The sequence below is a fragment of the Colias eurytheme genome, chromosome 3, assembly GCF_061535395.1.
Source record: "Colias eurytheme isolate Ceu_HAF_F1 chromosome 3, ilColEury1 Martin Lab GWU primary, whole genome shotgun sequence".
NCBI lineage: Eukaryota > Metazoa > Arthropoda > Insecta > Lepidoptera > Pieridae > Colias > Colias eurytheme.
Window position 1 is genome coordinate 9,163,298 of NC_142982.1, and position 18,423 is coordinate 9,181,720.

The 18,423-nt window shown below is 32.5% G+C and overlaps 3 protein-coding genes and 1 non-coding gene across 4 annotated transcripts; 3 read left to right on the top strand and 1 right to left on the bottom strand.

The window, feature by feature from the left end:
* Nucleotides 1-1,941, top strand: LOC149909863 (mitochondrial import inner membrane translocase subunit TIM14). The gene is made up of 3 exons (XM_090119993.1): nt 1-157; nt 253-492; nt 1,742-1,941. Exons 1-3 carry the CDS (start codon nt 155-157, stop codon nt 1,856-1,858), a joined length of 360 nt encoding a protein of 119 aa, XP_089976119.1. The 5' UTR covers nt 1-154; the 3' UTR covers nt 1,859-1,941.
* Nucleotides 1,942-2,382: 441 nt separating this feature from the next.
* LOC149909864 (growth hormone-regulated TBC protein 1-A) lies at nt 2,383-6,888 on the bottom strand. Its single transcript, XM_090119992.1, has 6 exons — nt 6,705-6,888; nt 6,447-6,631; nt 5,952-6,218; nt 5,219-5,401; nt 4,634-4,887; nt 2,383-4,347 (listed from the first exon to the last, which is right to left on the bottom strand). The coding sequence occupies exons 1-6, from the start codon at nt 6,722-6,724 to the stop codon at nt 4,240-4,242; spliced, it is 1,017 nt and encodes a 338-aa protein (XP_089976118.1). The 5' UTR covers nt 6,725-6,888; the 3' UTR covers nt 2,383-4,239.
* Nucleotides 6,889-7,163: 275 nt separating this feature from the next.
* On the top strand, nt 7,164-18,414 carry Sec5 (exocyst complex component secretory 5). Its single transcript, XM_090119995.1, has 17 exons — nt 7,164-7,511; nt 7,663-7,815; nt 8,152-8,344; nt 8,746-8,857; nt 8,945-9,104; nt 9,305-9,519; nt 9,607-9,722; nt 9,817-9,953; nt 10,321-10,502; nt 11,103-11,273; nt 12,981-13,133; nt 13,576-13,767; nt 14,721-14,881; nt 15,130-15,361; nt 17,158-17,342; nt 18,003-18,062; nt 18,166-18,414. Exons 1-17 carry the CDS (start codon nt 7,403-7,405, stop codon nt 18,248-18,250), a joined length of 2,616 nt encoding a protein of 871 aa, XP_089976121.1. The 5' UTR covers nt 7,164-7,402; the 3' UTR covers nt 18,251-18,414.
* On the top strand, nt 15,659-15,797 carry LOC149909866 (U4 spliceosomal RNA). The gene has a single exon (XR_016458633.1). It is a non-coding gene; the product is annotated as a U4 spliceosomal RNA (small nuclear RNA).
* Nucleotides 18,415-18,423: the final 9 nt, after the last annotated feature.

Here is an 18,423-nt window from a genome sequence, read left to right on the forward strand (position 1 = left end):
AACCTAATCACAGTGTTATGAAATTTATTGAGCAGTTCTTCATTCTTCTAACCGCATAAAAGTAATGTAATAAACTGAAACCATATTTCATGTGTAGGGTGCTAACATAACATGCAATTTTTTTAATAAAAAATATAAAAAAGAACTCTAAACAATGGTAGGTTATGCTTCTGTATATTGTGGATGTTCTCAGATGTTCTTACTGAATGAGAAATTATTATGACATCAACATTGTTTTAATTTGGCTTTTAGGCAAGTTCAATGATACTCGCTGGTCTTGGGATGGCAGCAGTTGGTTTCGCTGGTCGCTATTTGATGAAACAAATGCCCAATGCGTCAATGAAATTCGCTGAAGCTGTTAAAAACTTACCCAAGTTTGATGCTGAAAGTCTAGCGAATTCGAAATATTATAAGGGTGGTTTTGAACCCAAGATGACGAAAAGAGAAGCAGCTTTAATTTTGGGTGTGAGTCCCACGGCTAATAAAACTAAGGTATGGATCAAAACATTTCAATCACATCTTCAAAACAAAATAGACTTGGAAATTATTTTATTACTTTACAGAGCAGTGTGTATCTGTGAAAAGTCATATTTTGTGTTATTTTAAGCTAACTGTAACAGTATATAATATTGTTAATGCATCTACAGACGCTCCGATTTGGTTGGTGCCAACCATCCGACCACGACCAAATCGGAAAGTGTAGAGAGCGGTCGGTCCGACATAATTATTATTAATATTGGTTTGACGTGGTTGGATGCGCCAGCAATACCGACCAAACCAACTTCCTATCCGATCCAACCAAATTGGAACGTGAGGAAGCTTTGTTCCAACCAAATCGGCTCATTCCATAGAGTAATATAGGTAATTGGCTCATTCACATTTGCAACGCCGCCGGTGTACGACGTCAACATGAACGCCGAGGGAGTTACGGTCACCGAACGTGACATATTAATAAAATTACTCGAACTATATAAAGACTTTCCCTGTTTGTGGGACTTAAGTAACAAAGATTACGCAAATAGAGATGCCAGAAATCAAGCGTATTTTATTATGTTAGAAGTATTAAAAAAATTGACAGTGCGGCTACATTAAAAACCTTAAAAAATATGTTATAAGAGCCGCATATGACTGTAATTTTCTCTATTTCTATAGTAGAATTTAGCCCATTCTCTTCGTACTATGGTCAACTGACATATTACTCTATGGTCAACTGACAGTTGGAAGGCCAACCGTTGGACAATCTGTAGCAATGTTGGAATGGTTGCCATGTCGGTTCCAATATGGTTGGCACCAACCAAATCGGAGCGTCTGTAGATGCTATTAGACGTAACTTTTGATTTAATATTTTTGTGGAGTTGTCAATATAGTTGTCACTCTTTCCTGTCCGAACATGCTTAGCTGTCAAATAGGTACTATAAATTGCCGCTTTCCTTTGACTCGTGGCGCATTTCTACGATTCGTGTCTAGGGGCTCGGACGTTGTTTATACGACGTTCGACCCAACTACCTTCACTTTGCTAATAACGACTATAATTTGTTGTAATTTGTTATCAATTAGTTAGCTGTGTAGAATAGGAGTACATTCTTATTACATTCAAACGAATATTTAACCGGGCCTCATGTATTATTTCTTACAATATTAATACAATTAATTCTGTAAAGTAATCTTACACTTCATACTTTTTTTAATGTGCACCAATTTGAAAATTGAAAAAAAAAATTGAATTATTTTTAATTTACAGATAAGGGAAGCCCACAGACGCATTATGCTTCTAAATCATCCAGATAAGGGAGGCTCCCCTTTAATAGCTGCTAAAATAAATGAAGCTAAGGACATCTTAGAAAGTGGAAAATCATGAAATTGTTAGTGAAAAATAATTATGGTTTTCGTTATTTTAAATAGATAATATTACCTGTTAGTAAATAAATGTGATATGTTACATGCACTTTTTCTTCTGAATATGTTTATAATCAAAAGGTTTTGTTTTATTGTATATCTTATGCTCAAAGATAAAAAAAACAGTTAAACACCTTGTGGTTGCAGTTAAAGCCCCACAATGGAAATAATATTCTTGTGGCTTTAAAGACTTAACATATTGTCAGCCATTATTCCACTGTGATTTTAGTAATTGAGCAAATACATGAAATGAGAATATGCATTGTTTATATTTATCCTAATTGCATGTACTATTTAGGTAAAATTAAGTCTCCACTTGGTTTCCCTGGAAAAATAAGTTAGGTCACTTTATTAAATATTAATATTATATAGTTTTTTGTTTTAATCTTGGCAATAATTTGATTACTATTACCATTTAACAAGACATGAAGTATGACCACATTAGAGTATAGAAAATCCATGTGTTGCATTAATAAATACATAGAAAACATTTCATTCCTTTATTATGTTTAGAACCTCCAACATAATTTTATGTTACAGCAATCTGATAGATAATTATTATGAGAAAGCATGACACACCATAGACAACTACATATTATAAGCATTATACAAATATTAGTTTCAAAAATTATTATTATACATATAAATATAATTATTAATTATATAAAATTATGTTCAAGAGTTAATATTCACAATAAATAACAAATTTAAAGGAACCATACCATTTATTAGCTCAATGTATGTATTGTAGAGAACAAAAACTTGCAACACTAATATAATATAAAAGGCTACTTTCTAGCTCTCTTACATTAAAATTTAAATGTCTTTTACACATACAACCACTACACATTTATTATAAGTGCATAGTTAAAATAAATAATTTATTTTAAAAAATATAACAGTACCGTTTCCAGACTTATATACTAACCAATGAAAATTTTCTATAGCAGCAGGATAATATGCCTAATAAAAAAAAGATATGTCATTTATTATTGTCACTTATTAATTTTAATTGGTGGCGAATTTTCATGTTCGATAATACTAAGCCTCATTAATAAACTTAACTGTATCCATTTCATTTGTAACTACATAATTACTTATACAAAGCTATAACAAAATCATCAAAAGATGAACAATGCACCAAAAATAAAGACTACACCAAATTATACAATACTTTATGACTAAAACTATTCTTGCTAAGATAGAAATAATAATTTCATAACAAATACTTGTAAAAATATTATCTCACTCAAATAATTATAAAAATAAATTATTATTATTACAAACTTATCACTACACTCAAAAAAATATAAATTAATGCAATAACATTTCAAGTTAATTCAACATAAGCATTTTTTCTTAGTTGTACTATTTATTACCTATAGATAATAATAAACAAGAGCAATCATAGATTTTATTCCCTGATTCATAAGAGAATGCAACCTATAATATTAATGCATAAAGAAAAAAAATAAAAATTTTCATTTTTTTTAAATGAGTCATGATCTTGCATGAATAAATTTGGAATCAAGGATGGACAAATAGGACTAGTTAACTTTTGTACAAAACTATAAATTTTGCAACTATATTTTATAATGTCATGTAAAATTGTTCATAATAAAAATTTACAAATACTTTGTTCATGAATCACTTTGTAGTTTAGATTTTTTATTTTAAATTATTCCATGCATGTATTTTTATACAAGACATATAGTTTATATCATGGACGTATAAAAAAAGACGGACACCGTATTACGAACAAACAACGTGAAGCCACCATAGTAAGCTAGCGATCGTGTAAAGACAATAAACACGCACACACTCTCACCATAGTAAGCTAGTCGGCCGCCATTACGTCGTGAACTACCGACTGATTAACTGCGTCACTGTTTCACAAAAAATATTTAAAATGCCGTCTTGTGTGGTTAAATGGTGCCGCAACAGTACTATTTTAAATAACAAAACACAAGGGATTACATTCCACAGGGAAGCAAGTTATTTCTTTTATGTTTTAATGACAAAATTATTACGGCAAAATTTATAGAAAAAAAATACAGCCGCCATTGTCAACAGGACAGCTGTTGCCATGGCAACATGGCACACACACATGGATGTTTCGCCGCCATTACTAGGCTTCACTCAATGTTTAGGCGATATACCGTCCGTCTTTTTTTATACGTCCATGGTTTATATTTAAAACTTCTAATACTATAAGACTTTATTCTTAGCAACTTATTTTTAATATAGATATATCGAACGATTGAACTTTAAGTAGTGAATAAGTAGAGCATCATTGGTAATCCATTAAAAGGTGAGATCAAAATTTTATAAATTTTAAATGATTCACCGCGGTGGTTCTTTCTGCTGCTGCTCTCGGCGTTGTTTGGCGAATCGGGCGCGCAACTTAATAATCGTCGTGTTTGATAGTGTTCCAGGTACTTTGAATATAGACTGAAAATTAAATTTTAATATTATATTAACTTTGGCACATATAAAAAATATTTATGGTTCTTTACATCTGCAATTTAAAATGTTGCAGATTTTAAACCGCAAAGCCGATTGGTTTGACTGAAGCCTGTTTAATGATATGTTCAATACATGAGTTTCGACACATGAATTTATAGCATAGCATAATTAAATATAATTGCATTGTGCATTAATAAATGGTCTATTGTAATTATCATAAAATTATTAACTATTAACTTATTAAGTAAAAAGTGATATCTCTGAAAAGTACCTGCATAAATTCATGACAGTGTAAAGCACTGGCATTCTTCACAATAGCTTTAAAGCATTCCGCCAGTGACGTGAAGTCATTGCAGGCCATGATTGCATCTCTGTTTGTTTTTATCAATGTAATGCACACTCTAAATAAAATTTTAGAGCCCTCATAAAACAAACAATCCCAAATCCTTAATACTGTCTCTATTGGCAGGACCTCAGCGAATAAACATACAAACCATTTTGTAGTTATAACTGCCCAGGGTAAACCTAAAATAGTAATAGACTTTTAGAAAAGTATTTAAAAATAAAAGTTCATAAAAGCTTTGTTTATTTATGAATCATTATTTTTACTAAAGATGCTGCTATTTTTAATAGTACTTATAAATTAATTTTAATCTGATAAATGATATTGGATATATTTCATTTCTTATCAAAAATAATTATGGTAGTTATGTGATTTACATTCAATGAATTATCATAAAAAATATATATTACAACCAAGTATTGATAAATAAAAACAATCTAGTCTTAGTTGATAAAAGTAAAGCATCAAGAGTCAAGACTTCACTGATAACATAAGTGTATCAATTATCAATACCTAAGTTTATCACATGCTGGTGAACATCAGGTGCCTTTGATTTTACCAACTCAGATAAAACCTCAATGTCAACTATGAGGCCATCCATAGTCTTTGTATAGTAATCAGGAAGTATTTTTTCCACCAGCACTTTTAGAAGCCAAAATGAGGTTTCTTCACTTTTTGTTGCCAACAATAATAGACCTAGAATTCAAGGAAACACAAAAAGATTAACTATCATAAAGCTACTTAGGATTGTAAATAGTTTATTAATAGTTCTTTTAGTGTAACCTTCATACAAATCATGATCTACAGATAATTAGCAATTATAAATCAATCATAATATCATGTAAATGGAAACTTGTGAGTCAAGCATACAATCTTTTCATTGTATATCAAGTAATGGTTGTAAGTGAATTATTGTGATTCTTGTAATTACTAACCGTTGCAGTAATTATAAAATAATAAACAATTTTTAAATAAATAAGGGAGGTATTTTAGTTTGTGTCTGATTATAAATATACAATGTTTTAACATGATAACATTTTTAAAATCGTTTTAGTCGGGTGACATGTTCAGAAACTTGTGTCACACCAAAACCTCACGAGCGCGATCGCAGGTATAACGAGAGAGAGACGGACCGATCTCCCGTCTCATCTCGAGCGCTGCCACCAATAAGACGTTATCACGTAAACATCCTTTACAAACAACCAATTTTTTTTTAATCTTTATGAAAAATTGTAAGGAAACATACCAGCTATATAGTTCAATCCTTGGCAGTATCCAACAACTCTATTGTTATGGGCATAAGCAATCAGTACATGAAACAAATGTGTCTGATGGTTGGCTTCTTTTGTAAAGTAAATATTATCAGGAAATGTCCGAGGTAAGTCAGTTTTCACAAGATCTACGAGTTCCTTTTCAAATGGCTGATCCAATATCTTGTGGTACAGGTCTGGAGACTGTTCCCTCATTTTATCAGCTTCTGAGATTGCCATCCATACTGATGGTCGATGCTCACCTGGCAGTTTAAATATTTTAATTAAGTAAGTATAACAATTTACTAAATATATAAACATACAACCAAACTGTTATATTTAACACTTTACTAATAATGTTGCGTGCTTTAGTGCTATCGTGATAAATAAATTTTAGTTAAATGTTACAAAATAATTGAGAAATTTATTCATAAATTAGCATAATCAAAAACAATGTATGGAATTAGTTTGCTATACAAAAAGGTACTTACTCGGAATCCCTTTACGCACGTATCTTTTAACTGTGTTCGTGCGTTTGACCGACTTTCCTTCGCCAAGCAATATGGACCATTTTTGCGCTCTCGACGCCAAGACCTTTAGATATACAGACATAAAATCTTCATAGCTTGCATAATCAAAATCTTCGTGTCTTTCAAAACCATATTCGTCAATTGCACTGAAACATGAAAATAAAAGTATATTTTTTTACTTGGTTCATGGTAATTAAATAATGAAGACCTATAGCATACCTGAAATTAGACTGAGCCATATTGATATATGTACTTAAATTACAAATTAAATAGAAGCAGCATAATTTGTTCTGTGATCAAATAAAATGCGCTAAAATAAAATAAAAGTTACACCCCCAAATTCATCACCGTACACAAAATTTTCATGAATGAAAACCAAATATCCCACATGACAATAAATCAAAGTCTAATTAATTTTTTCTGACATTTGTCACTGTCAAACCAGTTTATAGATTATAAATGTGCATGTTATGTGCATACTGCATAGATTGAATGAAAGAATTTTGTGCGTGACATTACCTAAATAGCGCTTAATTTCTTAATTATGTTACTGAAAACGCCTTCAGAATATCATTAATTATCATAATCTACAGAATGAACAGTACGAACGGAATATAGTATTTTACTATTCTGTATTTTAATCACAGAAGAGTTTAATAAAGTTTATTGTCATTGTCAACAGCTGTCAAGTGTCATATTTGATAACAAATCCATTTGTGATTTCGTGTAAAATGTTGATTATAAATAATTCAAATTAAAGTTTAAGTTTAGTAAATTATTTAAATATATATTTAACAATCGGGTTAACAAATCACAAAGCTAATTTCAGTGTTAAAAATTATTTTCGAATAACTTGTGTTTGACTACTACATTTTGCAACTAGTGTTTGGATTTTTGTCTTAAAAGTCCTAGTAGTGATGGGTCCGCCTCCAGTGGTAACTGGTATATCACCTAAAGAAGGGCCCCCTGGTACCAGAGTAACTATAAGAGGCGAATTTCTAGGAACAAGCGCAACTGACTTAATAGGTACATTCTGAATTAAATTCTATTTGTGCCCAAATCCTATCATTTGTGATATCTATGAGGAAACTGGACAAATTTCGTAAACAAATAAAAAAAAAATATATCAGGCTTTGATTACAAGTTAAATAATTCGGTAGGAATTAATATCTTCTAGGTCTGAAAATATGTGGATGTGATTGCTTGCTATCTGCTGAATGGAAAAGTCGAAATAAGATTGTAGCAAGATCTGGGCCTTGCAAAGGAAGAGGGGATATTATTGTCACTACAAGATCTGGAGGGGAGGGTACTTCAACTGTTCAGTTTAGAGGTATGTTTTGTCTCAAACTCAAACATTTATTTATTCAATTATACTTCTTCTAGAAGCACTTTTGAAACATCATTACATATTATTTACATTTACCACCGATCTGTGTGTCTTGCCTTGTCTAGTATTTAAATATTTCTCTGACTGTAAGTACTTTATATAAATATATATTATATATAACTTCTTTTCCTGTTAAGATACATTAAAAATTTTTGTTATTGAAATATCTAATCTGCTGTATCAAATGTGAATATTGTAAAAATAAATATTGTAAAATATCGTAAAACCACTATTTATTTATATAATTAATATCTGAACTAATAACGCCTTCATTTTTAGGTTACCATGAGTCAATAGGCCCAGTAAAGGAGAGTGCAGTATGGGTGGAGGAAGCTGCCCCCCCAGCGCTACCGTGGGGGAGGCGGCCCATGTCCCCCACAGCGTATACCCCACCTGACCCATTGGGGCTCGCTACTGAGGGGGATGATTGTAAGTTTCCGGAAGAAGAGCTTAATGAACTGTTTCCAGATGGGTAAGAATACTATAATCCTTTTATTATTATATTAGAAGACTATTTATATTGAAATCACGACCACTTAGGGAGATGAAGTAGATCATAAAGAAATATCAAATGGTCTATATTATATTATGTCTTATCAAATAATTTTTAGTACATTTTTTAGAACTCCTAAGTTTTTAAGTGTAGACTTAACGTTTACATAATATGTTGCCTACACTCGGCATCAATACAAATAAAAGATGTGTTCAAGGTTATATGAAGACATTGTAGTGTAAAAAGATTATATAAATGAATTATATTAATGGACTAAATGGCTGTGTAATGGACTGAATATAAGCCTATATTTAGTGGGTTTTTATTCTAGTGTTTAATCCAATTAATAACTTCTATTTTTATGAATATGTTTTTCTAAGTTCTGGCAAGCTGTCTGAAGAAAACTTTCAACCTGGCTGGTATTTGCTGGAACATCATAGTAATACTTCATTTGAAGACTTGAAGGCAGGGATGGTGTTTCTACAGAGAAAAGTATGAAGTTTGCATATTCTCTAATATTTTTTACTGATACGAAAAAAGCCTAAATTATACAAAATATTTTTTTTCCATTTTTTTTAGGTGGAAGGTCAAAAGGAAGGTCAGCTTAGTTTTCTGAAAGCGAACACTGGGGCTGTAATGGATCAACTGGATCGTCTTGTTCTTCTGAAGAACATGTATGAAGAGGATCAAAGAAAGAATGGCAAAGAACCACTGCCCAGCTTACAGGCAGCCATTGAAGGTTGTAATTTTTTTATGTTAAGAATAATTATATCAACACTGCTTTTCTACAAATAAAAAATCCTTGAATGCTGATGACAGTTATAACAATTTGTTATCTCTATACAGTTATAATTAACTTTGCCAAAACCAAATATGACCTGAAAATATTTTAATTATTCTTTAATTTACATGCATTAATATGCAATATGCTATTTTTAGAATCAATAACATTAGCGGACTCGCTTTTCTCCGAAATATTATCCCGAAAAGAGAACGCAGATAAGACGCGAGAGGCGCTCTCGCTTCTGACGAGGCACAAGTTTTTATTCCAACTACCCGCATCCATCGATAGAAATATTCGAAAAAAGGAATACGATTTAGTGGTTAACGACTATACGCGAGTTAAGAACTTGTTTGGCAATACTGATGTAAAGGTAAGACAATTAAATATATAGAATTTTTGTCAAATTATTCGTTTTAATAGATGTGAAGTAATAATTACAGTGTTCTTATTCTTTTAGCTTTTCCAAAAAATCTTAGATGAAATTGATAAAAAGATCGAAGATTTGAAAGAAAATTTGTTTGCCCGCATGAAAACAATGCCCTGTAATGTCCAAGAACAAACAAAATACATAAGGTATGCTTCAAAATCATAAAAAAATAACTAAACTCGGAAATAATAAAAAAAATATTGTAAATGTAATGAACGAAATTTTAAATGTATTTTTTAGATTGTTAATAAGTTTAAATTGGGATGGTGATGCAGCATGGATAGCAATCACAACACGAAAAGATTACCTCATGAGTCTTATGAACAAAGTGAAAGACCATTTTAAACAAAAGGAAGATCAAGAGATAAGTGAAAAAGGTAACATTTTAACATGCATATTTCAAACGCCATGTAGGTATTTTTTTTTTAACGTGATAACGTTTTTAAAATCGTTTTAGTCGGAAGACATGTTCAGAAACTTGTGTCACACCAAAATCTCACGAGCGCGATCGCAGGTATAACGAGAAAGAGACGGACCGATCTCCCGTCTCATCTCGAGCGCTGCCACCAATAAGACGTTTTCACGTAAACATCTCGATCGTAAACCTACTTTACAAACAACAAATTTTTTGTATCAAATTGTTATTTATTAGGAAGTAAATATTTTCTTAAATGAAAATAAAAAAAATATATTCTCATAGACAAAGTCAGCTACAACCGGTAACGTTATAACATTGTATCACAGGTAAACGCAAAGCCCGCGAAGAGAACGAGGGCAGCTGGAGCGTGTTGCGCGCGAGCTGGTGCGCGTGCGCGTGCGGCGCGCTGGCCGCCGAGCTGCACGCGCTGTGGCCGCTCGCGAGGCGCTACTTCGCGGGCGAGCTCGCCGGCTGCCCCGCCGACCCGCAGCGCCAGGCGGACCTCAAGGTGAGCCTACCCAAGGGTTAAGGGTATAATAGCGCGATTCTTTACATGTCACTGAGGAAAATAGCGCGATTTTTTACAAGAAACTGTGACCATATTGTTGAAAATAATATATTTATTGTTGATAATAGGTATTATTGATATATCGCGCTCCAGATAAATGTCCACCGTCTATCAAAAAAAAAATTGCATGCATACCACATTTTAATATCAAAACATGTATTTTTCACCAATGTATTGATATAGAAGAGTATTTCAATAAAAACAAAATCTAAAACCTGTGTCCATTCTGGTTTAGCGTACATTATGATTACACATCAAACTTATGTGTGTGTAATTTTTAAAATGAATAAAATACATATTAAATCGCGTTTAAAATCCGTTCAAAAGTTTCTAAAAATACATATTGAAAAAAAATGACATTAAAAAATAAATTTACTTATAAAGAATAGAAAAAATTCGATCACGAGGCGGGACTCAACAAATTTTTTATATTCTTTATAAATTTATATTATAAAGCATTTGAATGCCATAAAACAAAAATATCAATTTCAATTAAAAAATTAAAAAGTCAATAACATCACGTCACGTAATCATTAACAGGAGATGATAATAGCCGCAGTGGAGGTGTTCTCCGAGCACATGCGCCTGTGCCTGCTGGCGGGCGGCGGCGCGGCGCTGCCCGCGGACGCGCTGCGCTCGCGGCTCGGCGCCAACCTGCGCAACTTGCGGGATGCGTACGAGTCGCTGTTGAAATTGGATCTGCCTTCACAGGTATACATTTATACATAGTGTAACACATACAGCTCCGTAAAAAAGAGTGTGTGTACTTATGTACACGCGTTAGAAGTTATACTTCTTTGGCGTATGGAAAAAAAATATGTACTAGAATATACAACTTGAACATAGTTATCAATTTTCATACCACCTAGAACTAACTTCATGCTGTTCAATTTAGGTGTCGGTGTGCGCGCACATCGTAAAAATTCACTCTCATCATTTTTCTCCATCGCGCCAAAAGAAGTATAACTTCAATAAAAAATGAATATGAAATGTTGTAGACGTTACTACTGTATTATTTAATGATTTATTTTTCCTATATCCCAAGATTGCCTGGAAGAAATCGCTTTTATGCGATAAGGCCGCTAAGTTATACATTTGTTTTATTATTTATGTACCTGAATAGTATTGTTGTGTGCATTGACAATAGTGTTTTTTACTTTACTGTATATAGCAGGGGCGTGCACAGAGTTTTTGGACAGGGTAGGCAGAAATATTGTAATGATATTAAGTCATAAAATCTAATATTTCATATTGCAGTACTGATATTTGATTGGAGATACATAGTATTCCGCAAAATAATGGAAAACATATTACGAACATAGGTCATATTATCTATAAAATAATTGTCAAAGTAGGTAGGTATGATATCCTAACTAGTATTCTATATTATGAAATTAATGATTAACTTTACCTTTGTGTATTACAAATTCCGGTATAGATCCATATATAGATCGGCCTTTTTCCTATCACTCTCTGTTTGATAAAAGTTTATTCATAAAACAAAAATAAGAATTTTTCGTTAAATTATACCTTATTATCTTACAAAATACACTGATGATATACATAATCTATTTAGTTACTCTCAAAACACTTCACTTGCAAATTGTCGTAGTAAACATTACAAATTTAACCTCAAAGTAGACGTTTGTTATTTCCAAAACAAAACAAACGAATAATGATACTATTTACAGATGGTCTTTACCGCTTCAAATTTGTATAAATTATCACACTTCTTAAATTGGTCGCATATTCAACATCAGTTTCGACTTTCGATGTAGTTCCGAATTCGGTTCGTACCTAATTCGTTTATCTTCGTAAAAAGACACTGCCTACCTTGTGTGTTTGTGTGCGTGGTTTTATAACATCAGTGTGCCGTGTTTATAGGCACGCACACATATAAAATATGCGTAGACACGCAGAGCACACATATAAAAACTTAGACACGGATAGTTTGTGTCTTTGCCGTCCCGTGACGTACTGGGTCCCGTGGCGGCGCTAGTGCAGCGCATGCATAGTGACTTGAGCCGAGCGGTGTTATAGAAATTAGATAATAATGCTACCAAAATACCGATAGATGGATCTAAAATATATTTGAAATATATTTTTATTTCATAACTACATGGCGCAATTAATAAAATTTAATGACGCTGTGAATTTCATTTATGCATATTAAATATTGATCAGTTTGGTAAATGGTAGGGTAGGCAGTGTCTTTATGTCTTTATGGAATGCACGCCACTGGTATATAGTGTTTTTTACTTTATATAACCCTTTTTTTGTTTATTATTGTAAATACAAGGTTTGTGATTCCTAAACAATTGGAATAGTAGTTATGGCTATAGGAACTTGTTATTAATTATTTAAGCTGTTTCACTAAAAAAAGTGTTATTATATCTGTATTTAATTATTGTTTTCTAGCCATTAAGCATTGTAGAGAAAGTCATATTCGATTATCGTGTACACGGTATGACTGTGTTTTTGCAACGAGCGCACAAGCGAGTGAAGGGACTCGCTGATAAAGAAACTTGGAAGATTGAAGAGTTTTCTGATTATGGTGCTATTACAAATCTTGTAAGTTATATCATTTATTTCATTAGTAAATAAATTGCAATTAGTATCAAATTGATTTAATTGAAATAGTGAATTTTGTTTGTGTGGTAAAAGAAAACGGAGGAATCTTTATCTTTGAAATCTGGAATTTTTATTTGAATAATTTACTTTTACACAAGGTTCTTGCTTCTCATTACTCTATATAAATTTTATCTCAAGAGATTAATGATTCTATCTGAAAGATTTACACAAGTTTACATTAAGGATAACATCTCTCTCTATTAGGTGACCTGCCTGCTCCTGCTTAAGCGATAAAAAAAAACTTGATTAACTGTAATGCATTAGAAAAAATAATATTTTCTTGGGCTGGTAAATAATAAAAATTTATTATTTACCAAATATTTTTTAATACACAATATAGAACTGGTTGAATTAAATTAAATGGTGGAATTTAATATTCCAGCCGAATCTTCTAGAAACGTACATGAACGACGCGCTGTCCTCGATCCACAAGTGCGTGTCAGCGAGCGGGCGGCGCGAGAGCCCGCTGCTGGCGGGGGGCGAGCCGCTCGCCGCGCTGCAGAAGCACACGCAGCAGATACTGCTCGCGTACGTCGCGGTGCTGCACAACCTGGCGCTGCAGCATGATGATGAGGTCATTTTTATTTTGTGGTTTTTTCTTACCGCATCTCTTAAAAGCGGGCCACGCATTTGCAAATATTGCACGCCTCATAAGCGAAGCGTTGAGGTGGGTACTACTGTCACTTCGCGCAAAACATCTGATTTTTCAAACTTAAAATGTCTTTATGTATCATACATTGCACTTGTAAGATAATACATACACACACATATTAAGAAAAAACACTATTTTTAACATTCATGATATTTTTGATGTCATTTTTGTTATTTAAACTAGTTAAAAAACAGTTTAAAAAAGTTCTGTCTTGGACGTCCGTGTGTCTGTATGTGCGGAGGATTTTCTTGTTAACACGATAGCGACCGAAATACTTTACTAATCGAGTCTTTTTTTTCCCCTTACGCTTGAGTATGCTCAGGAATAGAACCCTTTCATTTTTCAGGGTCTGATTCGATGTGGTTTAATTGTTATTAAATAAACAAAAATAATAATTAATAAATAATTATTAAAAAAAAATTATGAGGCGTGCACTTTTGGATTTTCCAAATTATTTTACATTTTACCTGTACTAATAATATTCATGGGCGGTGGTGATCACTTATTATCATGCGAACCACCAAATTGGTTAATCGCATTAACTTAAAAAACCAAACGATAGTTTCTGGGTGTGGAATATTTATTATGATGTAAAGGAACTTCATTAAGTAATTAAAAATATTACTTTGATTTTAGTTCGGAACAATATTTTGAGTACATATAGATTTAGTGTATCATTAAATGTGCTTATTGAGATAATATATTATCTTACTTTTGAAAATAATAGTTAAATACCAGCTACATGTAATTATGCAAATAAGTTTCTTTTTCAATATCTTCAATCAATTTCCTAACAACTTATTACACCTTTTCGTTAACCTCCATTTTTTTTAATTACCTATACTTTTTTAATTTAATAAACACATAATTTGTAGGATTTCAACAACACAAGTCTATCAGTAGCTCTCGACCAGCGGTTGGACGAAAGCAGCGAAGGTGGCACTCGCTCGTGGCAACAACGACTGCTCATTGCGTCCGCTAATGCACAATACACTAGGAGAGTTATATTGACCAATATCGCGACTTCGTTTGAAAAGTATGTGTATTTTGTATAGAACAATATGTTTTAAAACTTCATTCTAAGTGTGGACGTTGTTTTTCATCTATTTACTTAATAATGGCTTGCCACAGTTAGTAGTTAAATAATAGGCTTTTCTAATTTAAAACAATTAAAAATCTATAATGATTTGAATTCATAGTTACGGAAGTCATAAATATTTTATTTTTACTTGTCATTGCATGAATTTGTATTACACACATAAACTGTAAAATATTTTTTTTCAGCTATGAATTCCCAAAACCGGCGCTAGCGTTACAAACAACGAAAGACGCGCTAAGCGATCTCGAATCAAATATAGCGGAAACGTACATAGAGCAAAAGGGAGATCCTCTAGTGGGGACCATTGAGCCCAGCATGTATATGGGCAGGCATAAGATAGACCCAGATGCTATGGTAGATGACGCCAGGCCGTATGTGTACGAGATTATTAATAACCTCATTGCTGTGCATGCTGAGGTATGTATGTGTTTTTAGGTACATACATACGTATTTGGATAAGTTTAAAATAACATAAATATTAACATTAACATAAAATGTTGTGACCAGTAATTTGTAGCTGTCTAATTATATAACATGTTTTAATATTTGTGTGTTAAAAAAATGTTGAATTGATAAACTTTAAAGTAACTTTTATAATTTTAAGTCTTTCAATTATCTCACTAGATGGCGTTCTTCAAATATACGGCGATTTGCATCGCGCTATCGAAATGTTTTCGTCAAAACTATATAGTTTTGGCGCTATTTATGTTTTTTAACTTTGCGCAGAGGCAATATCGTAACCAATGAGGTTTATCCGAGGTGCGATTATTGCTAGTTGAAAACTTTACCAATACCCCGCCATGTGGACGTGAAATACCGTCCGATATGGCAATTTTTTAAAGGCCGTTAAGGTCTTCATAAATACATTAAAATCTCTACACATCTGCACAGTGCACACTGCAGCGTTGCAAAGTGCATAATATATTACATGTTGTATAAGTTTATGCATTTGCAAACTGTAATGTGCATAATTTTATGAATGTGCATATATTAATATTACATTAAGTAACCTTAATGTGCGTATATTAATGTTAATTCATATTAATTTTATTTTACAATTCACAGTAATTTAACTAGACTCCAGAATGTATTGATATATTAATTTTAAAATTAAATTAAATAAAAAAATATAAATATAAAAGTGAAAGCATTTTTATACGGCAAAGTTGTATAAGAAAATTATAAAACTATCTTGGGTCGCTCTGGCTCCCCATTGATATTTTCTTTACTATATTTTACATGCTAAATATTATATTTTGAATACATTACATTCAAGAGTTATTTTAGAATCTGTTAAAAACCCACATCGAAATTAGTTTAGTTTTAAAGATCTAAGCATACAAAGACAGACAGCGGCAAGCGACATTGTTTATTTATGTACTTAGTTACTAAAAAAAAAATATACTGATTGGAAATTTTCGATCGGCCCTGGAGGGGAAGTACTTGAAATACTGGAAATAATAGAACTGCATTTAAAGATTTTAATAAAATTAACTTATCATGCCCGGGACTATACTCTGTCCATTATATTATTTGCTTTTTGACAGCTTCACGCCTATGAAGGATTGTATTGTTTAGGTTAAAATGTCATACCAGGAATATTGTACTTCATGGACAGGCTCCGCCCACTTATGGTTGGCTTATGATGGTTCGATAGATTATAATAATCGATAGAAATACTCTGTAAAATATTTTCGATACAGAAAAACTCTTCTATTATGTTATGTAATTTAAACGTAAAGAACCAAAATTTAAGATAGAAACCAATAAATAATAAAATATTAGTTTAGTTTAGTTTTAACATAAAATGCATCGATATGTGGTCTTATTATTACATAATATGTATCTTATTAGTACGTTTACGTTGTAATTATTATTTACGTACCTGATTCGATTTATGATAATATTTAGAATTTATAATCGGAATGGTATCACAATCGATAATAATCTTTTGGACATCACTTCTGGTATCACCCGTCGAGCTGTCAAAAGGCAATTCTTATAGTGGACAGACTATACCTACCTAAATTAAAAAATTTCCACCCTTTATACCCATATTAGCTTTTTGAAACTTCTTTAGGCGTGTTGAGAGTAATATTTCAAGGTCGCGTCATGGAGTAAGGCGACGATTTTGGTATCTTTGAATCTTCCCAGAGAAGTTTCACTTCTGGCTCATGTGCTCTACAAACATGCTCTTTTTTAATAAAAACCAGGTGGACAGCATCTGTGGCGCGGCTGCGTCCCGCTACGTGCGCGACATATGCGAGACGGTGTGCGAGGAGGTAGCTCGGCTGGCGGCCTGCGCGCCGCCGCACAGCCGCGCGACCGCCTTCCGAGCGCGGCTTGAGTGCGCGCTGCTGCGGTTGGCGTGCGCGGACCATCTTACGAGAAAGGCTGAGTGAGTTTTTTTTAAGCTATTGCATAGCTTCTATCACGGGCCTTGAGCGCGGGGACCGAATCCAGAAATTCCGTAACGAAAAAACCTCACGCTCCCCACTCCGACGGGCACGGAGGTGTGGCTTGAAGGCATAGCATGCAATAGCTTTACCGCGGCAGTCCCCGAGTGCCACACGTCTTTTTTTTGTAATTTATTTTTCAGCCGGGCGTACGAATTTTGCGCGCGCCGCAAGTGCACGCGGATCATGTTAGGAGGAAGGCTTCTTTGTATTAAATTTTTTTATGTAATTTGTAGGCTGATGAGCACAGTCCCATTTGATGGAAAGTGGTGACACGGTTATGATTAGATATTGACTATTGATGGTTTGATTGATTTGTTGTATAGATAGCGGTTGGTGGGATGATATTCGTGTTTACTAATTTACATTTAGATTATATAGCAAAGACAGATTTTACATCCGATGAAGAAATAAGAAAATATGTTTATATTTGTATTTCAAGTTTGTTTCGTGAATTGATTATTAATTGATATCTTTATAAAAAATGCAGTAACTAGTATTTTATTTAAGTAATATTTATCGTTACCTATACACAATATGTAGTTAAATAACCTTTATTTTCAATTTACGTATATTATAAAAGGGATTATTTATATTTATAGGAGTCATCTCATAGAATCGCTTGCCGGTTTACCTCCATTGGATAATGAAGAAGATAAAAAGTAAGTATCTTTGAAGCCTTCTAGTAATCTTCTAATAAATTGACTTTTCATCAAGTTTAAAATAATATAATATTATTAAATATTTTTTTATTTATTCTTACAGACGCATGGACACTTTGATTCAAGGATTTAAGAAAAGAATGGAACTTCAATTGGCCTGTCTGAATTGTAATATGGAGACTGTGTAACTAACGTTACTTAATATATTATATTATTTATATCGCATAATATTTTAATATAGTTAATAATTCAGTATTGTATAACCTCTAGTACACTGAAATAAAAGACTTGTTTATTCTGCAAATAATTTATTATAAAGTTATAATTTTTTAAATAAATAATATCTAAAAAGTTTCATCTT

What these genes read in the sequence shown, in the direction of transcription:
- LOC149909864 (XM_090119992.1), bottom strand. Translation starts at nt 6,724, where the DNA reads ATGGCTCAGTCTAATTTCAG. An exon ending in ATGGCTCAGTCTAATTTCAG is followed by an intron (nt 6,632 to 6,704) that starts GTATGCTATAGG and finishes TTCATGTTTCAG; the next exon opens with TGCAATTGACGAATATGGTT. An exon ending in ACTGTCATGAATTTATGCAG is followed by an intron (nt 4,348 to 4,633) that starts GTACTTTTCAGA and finishes TTTAATTTTCAG; the next exon opens with TCTATATTCAAAGTACCTGG.
- LOC149909863 (XM_090119993.1), top strand. An exon ending in CCACGGCTAATAAAACTAAG is followed by an intron (nt 493 to 1,741) that starts GTATGGATCAAA and finishes TTTAATTTACAG; the next exon opens with ATAAGGGAAGCCCACAGACG.
- Sec5 (XM_090119995.1), top strand. Translation starts at nt 7,403, where the DNA reads ATGGGTCCGCCTCCAGTGGTAACTGGTATATCACCTAAAGAAGGGCCC. An exon ending in AATGAACTGTTTCCAGATGG is followed by an intron (nt 8,345 to 8,745) that starts GTAAGAATACTA and finishes TGTTTTTCTAAG; the next exon opens with TTCTGGCAAGCTGTCTGAAG. An exon ending in TGGTGTTTCTACAGAGAAAA is followed by an intron (nt 8,858 to 8,944) that starts GTATGAAGTTTG and finishes CATTTTTTTTAG; the next exon opens with GTGGAAGGTCAAAAGGAAGG.